Here is a 10,059-nt window from a genome sequence, read left to right on the forward strand (position 1 = left end):
CCACAGACCTGTTGTGTTTGATACACAAATATCCTGAAGTTCAAGATGGCAGATTCCACAAATTCCTGTTAGAAGCTAATCCTAACTTGTTGATGTCTTCCATTACAGCAGTTTATCTCGTTAAGAAATCTGAAGCTACCAGTAAACTGTCATGTGGTTTATTGGAAAAACAAAACCGATGAGTATTGCAATTCATGGACTAATGAATTGGAAGTTTTTAAACATAGCCTTTTTTATACATACACACACACGCACACACACACATAAATATAATCAGATACCTTAGTTTGATAATCGTTATGGGAAAATTGCTGTCATTGAAACCCACTGCCAAATTTTTGAAACCCAAACCCCATTTGAATAAATAGAAGCCTTGACAGTAAATACACAGTTTTAAACACAACACATTGGACTGGTAAGTGCTCCTGAGCTACCTATTGTTTTGCTAATGTTTGCCTACAAGGCTGGAATCCATTTCAGTAGAGCAGCTAACAGCATAAACGAAGCAAAGTCTTCTCTGGCTGTTCTAGTGGTAGTACACGTTTTAGGAGAGTCTGACAGGTTGTTGTTATTATGAAGTAATACTTTACTGTAATACTTCATAATATTTCACATATTTCATAACTGCAATGAAAATGAAGCAATAGGGAAGGTTACTCTGTAAGGACTATTGTGGATTAAGTCTTAACTGAAATCGTCATGGTTACCAAAGAGATAAGAGGATTTCTGAGTTTCAGAGAGATCTTTCAGCATCAGCAGTGATGGGCAGAACAAAGATTTTAGTAGAAATGTCAGTATTTCCTCTGAGGTCAAAAGTCTGCTCTTTGAGTAGGTGTGTGTGTGTGTATGTATGATTGTAATACACACCACAATTCATCACTTACAGGTGTGTCGGTGTGTGTGTGTGTGTACACACACACACACACCGACACACCTGTAAATGATGAAATGTGGGTATTAAGATCATGTTCTTTCGTCTGGAAGGATTCAGGGTCTCCCTTTCCCTCTCTCTCTGTCTGTCTCTCTCTCTCTCTCTCTCTCTCTCTCTCTGTCTCTCTCTCTCCCCAGTCTGAATGAATGTAAATCTGTGTTAAGCACTACATTACTTACTATCAGTCTTTTTCTGTCTTGGTCTCAACTGTGCTAAGCTCCCTCGGGACAGGAGAGAGAGTCACAGGCAGGATAGATGGAGGGAGAGAGAGAGAGAGAGAGAGAGAAAGGCAGAGCTGGCGGGAGAGGGCAGGAGTGCCGATTTCTGAGACGTGAGGTTTTCAAGTGAAAAGGACCGAACTGGGGGGTTCAAGAAGCAAGATCTGATGTGGGCGCAGGTTCCTCCGACTCGAACCTGCTGGGCACGCCCCCTCCCCTTATCACTCAGCTGCTACTGCAGTGGTAAAGGAGAGATGACGTAGGGAGGGAGGGAGAGTCTCCGAGGAGCCTGGGGGGGGGGCTCGAGCAGAGAGGGCGGGGCCAGTGAGCCTGCGCTGACGTCGATGAGGTTAAGGAAAGGGATGGGACAGGAAGATAGGAGAGAGAGGGAGAGAGGAGGAGCGCGTGGGAGCGACGGAGAGAGCGAAGCAGTGCTGAAGCATGGCTGGGAGTCTCTTTAACAGGCTCTCCCTGGAGGAGACCAAGTCCCTCGACTCGCTGGAGAACCCCAGAGGTGAGCGGGAGAGGGTGAGGAGTGGGGTGGGGGTGGGGTGTGGGGGTGGGGGGGGTTGGTTTTGACTAATCTTGGCACAATATTGATTGTTAATGCTCACAAAGTAATAACTGCTGTTGTGGTTCTATACATATGATGTCATCAATAGCGTGATGTGATGTCTAGTCTGATCAGCATTTTGACAGATTTTGTTTAACATTTGAAAAATGCTGATTGAAATGTAAATGTGGCATCTTCCGGTCAGGTGCTGGTTATTGGAGAAGTGGTCTGGGCCGGCCAGGTGCTGTAAACACTGGTTGACACGGCGCTGCTCCTGTTCTTTTTGGGGTGTATCTAAATGTAAGAATGAGAGAAGGAGACGTGACAGACGAGCGTCTGATTAGCTCTGCGTACCTGCCCGCTTTTGTTAATGGAAGTCTGGAGAAAGGGGTGTCTGTTCGAGTGTGTTATTTTTCTCTCTCATCTTCCTCGCTCTCTTTCTCTTTCTCTTTGGCACATTAAAGAGCAGCTTCCTGCACTTTTTTTTGCTGTGAAGGTTTCAGATCCTTACGTGTGAGTAGCGAGGAGCGTGCGGCCGGGCTCTTGCCGCGCTCCTGCCTCAGATCACGGCACCGCCGAGCCGCGTGTGCCGGCGCGTGCCGGCGCGGATGCCGCAGCACACGCTGTGATGTTTTGACAGCACGTCGGCGGCCACGTGGGGGACGGCGCGCGCATTTCGAACCACGCTGCTGAATAATGCATGAATCGCTCAGTGCACTGTAAGTACTGACGTGGTTGCTGAGTACGTGTGTAGGCCAGAAGGTCATGGCTACACCTGCCTCTGTCATCGTGGCAGACCGCTGAGAGGACCTGCCTACAAGTGGCTGTCTGATCACTGACTATGTATGTAGTAGCGGTGCTGTGGAAAAGAAATCGGTTTTTCCATTGACACAATGGGAATCAGACCCTGTAAGTCAGGCGTTCAGGAGTTGTGTAAACATCTCTGTTGCTTTGCTTCGTGTCGACGATTCTGCAGAACGCGTGCAGAGCAGCCTGACTGGTACAAGAACCCTCACTGTTAAAGGGAGAGTTCCATTGAACGGGACATGCTAACTTCTGTTTATTGGTAGTGTTTGCGTTCCACTACCGCTTTAAGGAGATTTGGGGGATGATGATGTAATTGTTCTTGTTGGGGGATGGGGTGTGTGTGTGTGTGTGTGTGTGACCAAATTATTAACAGCGGGTTTGTGTCAAATATGAATCAGTTGGAATCAATTCCATTTGTTCTTGTTTATTTCCTAATTTCAGTTCTTTTTTTGAAAATGAAAAACTAAAGGTGTAACATCAGTAAAAAGCAACAGCCTTCCATTCTTTATCCCTCGTATTCTATGGTGTCAGTCTGCGGCCTGGATGTACTGCGCGCACAGTTTGCGTCTATGGTGTGGGATTATAGTGCAGGTGTGTGATACACAAGTACATTTAAGGACTATGGTATGGGTGTATGGTCTCTGTATTTATATACTACTCTTTAGTATTATTTATGGTGAAATCTTGGGTGTGTGGTGCAGGTCTGTAACATCTACAATTAAGGTCTGTACTGAAGGTCTGTGGAGAGGTCTATGCGGAGGATTTATGGTGGAAGTCTGTAGAAATGTTCTTCGGTAAAGACCTATGGAAAATGAGATGATCTATGAGATAATCCTTGTCAGGTAATGCATTATGGGTCTAGTGGCGTTTGTTTGCTCAGAGGATGTGAAATGCTAACAGAACACTACTACACACATCCTGGTAGGCACCATTATAGGTTTATTGGTATTGGTTTAAGGCACTACTGTTGTTAGGGCATTGACATGCTTTCTAGCAAGAAAAATCAGTTGAAACAGCTTTAGATGTTGATATGTAGGCAGAAACAATAAGAGGGTTAAAGTTTTAATTGGAAGTTGGAAGTTATGAAAAGGTTCCGAGTTCCAGTATCAAAGTAAATATGTTTTATAGCATTTGTTATATAGGAACAGAGACCAGAGAGGGATCACGAAGTGGAGAGAACTTAAGGATGGAGCATGCTGGCAAAGTAGACTGTGCGTGCGTGCATGCGTGTGCGTTAAAATGTTTGAAAACTTAGTCTAAGTCTGTCAGAGACTATGCATGTGTGAGCGTGTTCAGGTGTGTGTAATATCTCACTATCTCACTATCTGTGCTGATGGCCCAAGACTTTGCTCTGGGTTTACAGGGTAGCACCCTACACACACATACACAAACACAGACTAACAGACAGAGTAATGTCACACTCTCACTGTGCACTCACTGCTGGCTGGTGTGTCAGTGAAGGTCTGACTCCCAGCCATTTAGCTTCACCACAGTAATAAGCCCTTTGGTTTGAGTGAAATGTGATTTTTTTTGCTTTTTGACAGAATCATGGCTCCTGCTGTCACATTCACTCATATATATCGGCTGTGGTGCTTTCGACTTCATCGACCTGCACAAAGGTGCAAAAAAACAATTCACCTCAGCTTCAGTCAATAGCAAAAGGCCCACGTGGAACCCTTTTCAATCATCACAGGGTGTTTATGGGAAATGTAGGTAGCTACACGGGCGAGCCCTGTACAAGTTCCTTCTGCTGTGTCCTTTCTGGTGAATGTCACTCTGTCTCAGTGGGATATCGCCCTCAAATCCCAGTAAAGAACCTTCTAACCACCCCCCACCCCCGGTCGGAATGGCAGGAACTAGCCGTCTCCATGGAGATGTAATAAAGCACTAAGCTCCCTGGCGTATTAATTACAGGCTTAGGAAAGACTGATCACCATTGTAATAGTCAGTACTGTGATGAGTGGTGTTTATTGCCTTTAGCAGTGACTTTCTTTTGATGCTTCAAAATATTATTACGGTCAACTCATTCGTTAGGTGAGGGTTTCTCAAGCTTTGTGGGGAACACTTGAATGTTTACTTACTTGCACATGTCATATATACTATTGCATGATATTCACACGTATTAATGGAAAAATTAGACATCTTAGAATGCGTGCTGTTTCTTGGGAGCAGTCTCAGTCAGACGCCACCATGTTACGCCCATAAAATCCAACAGAAACCCTACCATGAAACATGAGCTTTTGTCCCAGTCCTGGAATACTTAGCCTGCATGCCCTGCTAATGCCAACTTCAGGCTCGTTTGTTTGTATTGGTTGCTAGTAGCGTCGGTGTGTCAGTTTGTATCGGTTGCTAGCAGCGTCCGCGTGTCGGTTTGTATCGGTTGCTAGCAGCATCGGCGTGTTGACTTGTATTCGGTGGACAAACTTTAACATTACCATGCCAGCCTTCTGGGGTTTTCTTACCCTTAGTTCCCCACAAACTATGGTTAGACCTTTTCTCTGTCTCCATGCCTCTATCTCTCTATCTCTCCAGGCCTCTCTCTGTTCAGTAGTCCCATGTTGTGCCTGGTTCAGTTATACTGACTTTTCTTTTCATTGGCTTGGTTTGCAGTGGTATCAGAACATGGCATATAGCTCAGACTGTCTCAAGCTAAATAAACACGAACATAAACACAGAGTGTGTAAACTCCAGTCAGTCTGCTTTGTGTTTGTGTGAGAGAGAGAGAAAGAAGACAGGCCAAAGATATGTGAGAAATGTCCTGTCTCTTTACCTGTTAAGATTGGCTGCCAGTCAGCTCTTCCCCCTGGTGTGTGTGTGTGTGTGTACATTTGTGTTTTGGTTGCATTTATTTCATAGTAGCTGATTAAACTTTTGTAGGGTGTTAATACATAGTTAAATGAGCTTTTTAATAACTGATGTTATTTGGTCGAAACACGACCCAGCAAGCTGAGGTCCTGAAGGCTTATACACTCTCAACAAGCTAGCCCACTGGGAAAAACATCCATTTTATCTGTGGGCTTTTATTACACGTATCTAGTCTTCACATTTCACTTCTGGCAGACATGCCACAGTGACTTACATATTTATCAATGTGACAGTACTTGTGTTCCCTGGGAAATGAACCCATGACCTTGGTGTTACTAGCACCATGCTCTACATGCACTAACCGCTCTGCAGAGTGACCTACATGACACTCTGCCGGCATTGCTCTGTCAGGAGCTGGGAGTACTTAAACAGCATCCGTTCGCGTGAGGTGGAGTTGAGCAGCAGAGCACCTCCTGGAGGAGAATTGTGCGGTAGTTAAAGGGAAATATGAAAGAACCATAAGCCAGGGTCACGGCTCTATCCCAGATGCTTCCCGGCCTTGAGGTAATGAAGTGTTTTTAGGCAAAAGACAGATAAATCACTCAGTTAAATATTACCCTGTATTCTCAGAAAATGATCTGTGGCCTCAGTGTAGTGGCGTTTAAAGGTCTCTGTACCAGGTGCAGAGTGATGCAAAAGAGTGTTTGAAAACATAAAGATTTATCCATTCAATTAGAATCTTTAATAATGTTACTGTGGGCATATAAGGACACAATGCAAAGATCTTCAAGGCCACTGAGCAGGAGCAAAGCGGATTATTCTGGTTTATTCTAGCATCAGGTACCAGGTGGTACGGGAAACAATCTTATCAATAGTAGGTGAGCAAAATGAGATCATATTTTTTTTCAAGAAAGGGAAAATCTTTCATTGGCATATAATGGTATCAAATTCCAATTTACATAACGTTAAATAATGAATATTTTGGACATAATGGTGGTAACTTTAAAGACTGGAATGTTACACAGGAGGAGCAATTACCTCACCGCACTTGAAAACTATAAAAATTGGAGTTCTTTGTGGGATTGTCAAACATTCTCCAGAGGGTAGCTCAAACGCATGTTGCCTTTGACTTGCAACAAAGAACAGGACCAGCTGTTCTCTTCAACTAATTCTGAAGTCTGCATCTCTGTTCTGCATTTTGGATTAATAACTTTGACAGGCAAGTCAGGATTTAGGAGGGACAGCCTTGTGCGTTAGGGTGGGGAGTTCTCCACAGGGGGAAAGAGGTTGGGAAGTTGGGGAAGACTCTCCACTGCTCTGGTCTTGCGACTCAGCTGGCCTTGTTCATCATAGCGGTGCACGATCAACGTGAAAAAGGGATCGCAGGCGCTTTTTGCCGAAAGTGTTGTCATTATCCCTTTCATCTTTAGGATATTTGTATGATCAAACTAGCGTCTTGTTGGAGTGTGCGTCAATTTGAGCGCAGTAGTTTGACAAGCCGAGAATTGCTCAGTTTATGGTGACATAATCAAAATAATAAAAAAAAAATTAAATGGTGCTCGTAATATCAGTAATGTCATGAAAAACAGGACATAATAATAATAATAATAATAGAGAACAAAGGAATTGTATACTGAAATTGGTAGGCAATTCAGATTTATTATTGTATAAATCTCTGGAAGCTGGATTTTACAGACCTGGATCTTAATTAATAACCAGTACTTCAGCTAAAGAGGAACAGATGAGCACTTCTAACTCTGCTATACTGACATTTCTCTCTTCCCCTCTGGGTTTCCGATCCTCTTTCATTTTGAGTGAGGAGAATCTGCTTAACGCGTGCCTTTTGTTGCCGTACTAGCACTACACCTGCTTGAACCAGGGCGTGTTTAATGCAAATATCATGTATATGCGGGTAATTTTGCAAATGATATGTAAATGAGGCACCAGTGTGCTGGTACTTGTTTTCACACCGCTGAAGCTGATTCTTGCATTGCGCTCAATGAAACGCACTCGTTTTGACATCATTCATGGAGGTCAAATCTGAGCTCGTTTGTACATACCTCGATAAATAAAAGCCAAAGTGTTTAGGAATCATTTCATGTGAAAGATTTTACTGATGAGACTACAGAATATAGGCAAGTAGATAAGAGTGTGGATGTGTGTGTCTGCTGAAATTAGATTTTGTTGGTGCTATGTCTGTTGGGGTGTGTGTCTGTGTCTTTATGTTGTGGCGTGTCTGTGGGTGAGTGTCCGTGGGTTTGTGTCGGTGAGCGTGCATCTGCAGCAGTGAACCTTTGTGGATGTGGGTCTGTGTGGGTAGGGCTCAGTGAGTGTACATCTGTATGGGTGTGTCTGTGGGAGTGGCTTTGAGTGGGTGTGTCTGGGACTGTGCCTTAGTCATCTCAGACTTTTCCTAAGTGGACAGTGAGCTGAGTGTTTGGGAATCACGCTCTGATGACCAGTATATACGGCGTCCCACACTGACTCTGATGATCAGCGTTTGATGGATGTCCAATGTCTGATGGCAGGACCAGCGTTGGTTGGATGTTTTTGGGTTGTGGACCACCCTCGACACAGCAGCGACATTGACCCGTGTAAACCTGTCAGCGGCACAGCTGGGTCTGCTGCACTCACACCAGCACACTACCATGTCCCGATGACACACTACCCCACTACCATGTCCCGATGACACACTACCCCACTACCATGTCCCGATGACACACTACCCCACTACCATGTCCCGATGACACACTACCCCACTACCATGTCCCGATGACACACTTCCCCACTACCATGTCCCGATGACGCACTACCCCACTACCATGTCCCGATGACACACTACCCCACTACCATGCGCCGATGACACACTACCCCACTACCATGTCCCGATGACACACTACCCCACTACCATGCGCCGATGACACACTACCCCACTACCATGTCCCGATGACACACTACCCCACTACCATGTCCCGATGACGCACTACCCCACTACCATGTCCCGATGACACACTACCCCACTACCATGCGCCGATGACACACTACCCCACTACCATGTCCCGATGACACACTACCCCACTACCATGCGCCGATGACACGCTACCCCACTACCATGTCCCGATGACACACTACCCCACTACCATGTCCCGATGACACACTACCCCACTACCATGTCCCGATGACACGCTACCCCACTACCATGTCCCGATGACACACTACCCCACTACCATGTCCCGATGACACACTACCCCACTACCATGCGCCGATGACACGCTACCCCACTACCATGCGCCGATGACACGCTACCCCACTACCATGTCCCGATGACACACTACCATGTTCGTGGCACTGCTACATGGAGAAGGGTGCACTCATTGAAATACTACCTGCTCTGTGGTCCTGTGCAGACAAAAGGACTAGGACTACATGGAGCAGACTGTAAACAGTTAGTAACTACACCTTTAAATGGTGTGTGTGTGTGTGTGTGTGTGTGTGTGTGTGTGTGTGTGTGTGTATATATAATCATCTGTATATAATGTACAAATGGTGTAATAGGTGTACTAATAAAGCAGCCAGGGAACTTAGAGAGGGAAAGTTTTTGCTACGATTTGGGGAAATCATGTCAAGGAAAAGAGACGGAAAGCAGCTTTTGTGTTCCTTGTCTCCGAGAACTCGGAGAAGAGCATTTGATTGTTGCTGTCAATCATAATGTGGGAGAGGGAAAGGAAGAGAAAGAGGAGAGGGAGAGAGTGACAGTGTGAGGATGAAGCAAAGAAAATGCGAGGGAGAGAGAGAGAGAGAGAGAATCGGACAAAAGCATCAGTCCGTAAAAGCCTGTGTCTTCCAACAAGCCGAGCTCATGCAGCGAGATGAGTGCTCAGGCCCAGTTTGCCCAACTGCTGCGGACCCCAAAGATTTCCACGGGCTCACCTCCAGCAGGCTTGAAGCCAGCAGCCTCCCAGACCGACAGCTTCCGGGAACGTGAGCCGACAAATTTCTTATGGCACCGGGTTTAAGGAAGCTTTTAAGAACTGGTGTTACCGCTATCTGTAATCCAGGACAGAGTACTGCCGGACTATCCAGACAAAACTGCGTCTCGGCGATGAATTGGAACAGCTATAAGGAAGCAGAGAAGTAACCAAGGAAAACGGTGAAGGGTGGTGTGGTCGAGCTCTGTTGTAACTCGGTTCGCTCAGAATTCGGCCCACTTCCGTTAGTGTCCGGGAGCGGCGCTAATTGCCGCCAAAGCCTGATTTCCGCGCACGAGTACGATAACCGTAACCGGAGCAGATAGCCGGCAACGCTGCCCCGGGGTCTGGCTGGTGCTTGACATTTCCGATTATGTAAAGATGGATGTTGTGCGCCTTTTCTTTCTGCTTGTGTATGCTGCGTGCCTACTGTTGGCCACAGGCGACAATGAAAATATTTTATGCCTGCACCGGACAGGCTAAAGAGTATACGGTGGTGTGAAATGAAATAAGGCTCAGGGGTCCATGCTGTAATGCGTCTGATGAGGTTCCGCTTTGAGCTCCCGCATGGTATGATGACTGCTCCCTTTTATTCAACCACTTCCATCTGTCCTCTCTTCTCCTCCCGCTCTGTCAATTCAACTGAGTTTTATCAGGATGAATGATACAAGTTACATCATTGCCAAACAAAATTAGCATAAAGCGAAATGGGTAGGAATAGAACATGGGAATACCATGTCAATACCAGTTGAACCTTCTCCTTGTCTAATCAACCCA

General features: G+C 45.7%; 1 protein-coding gene across 5 annotated transcripts in view; it reads left to right on the plus strand.

The window, feature by feature from the left end:
• The window catches only part of mpp2b (MAGUK p55 scaffold protein 2b), a 54,947-nt gene that overhangs the window by 18,809 nt on the left and 26,079 nt on the right, over positions 1–10,059 (plus strand). For 2 of the 5 annotated variants that reach the window (XM_035533423.2, XM_035533424.2), the window contains exon 1: positions 1,522–1,663. The exons of the other annotated variants lie outside the window; for them this stretch is intronic. In XM_035533423.2, the coding sequence (XP_035389316.1) occupies positions 1,591–1,663 (73 nt within the window). In that variant the 5' untranslated portion in view covers positions 1,522–1,590. Of the gene's footprint in view, positions 1–1,521; positions 1,664–10,059 lie in introns of those variants that run through there. 5 annotated transcript variants of the gene reach the window in all.

The sequence above is a fragment of the Electrophorus electricus genome, chromosome 15, assembly GCF_041902795.1.
Source record: "Electrophorus electricus isolate QZ-2024a chromosome 15, ASM4190279v1, whole genome shotgun sequence".
NCBI classification, from domain to species: Eukaryota; Metazoa; Chordata; class Actinopteri; order Gymnotiformes; family Gymnotidae; genus Electrophorus; species Electrophorus electricus.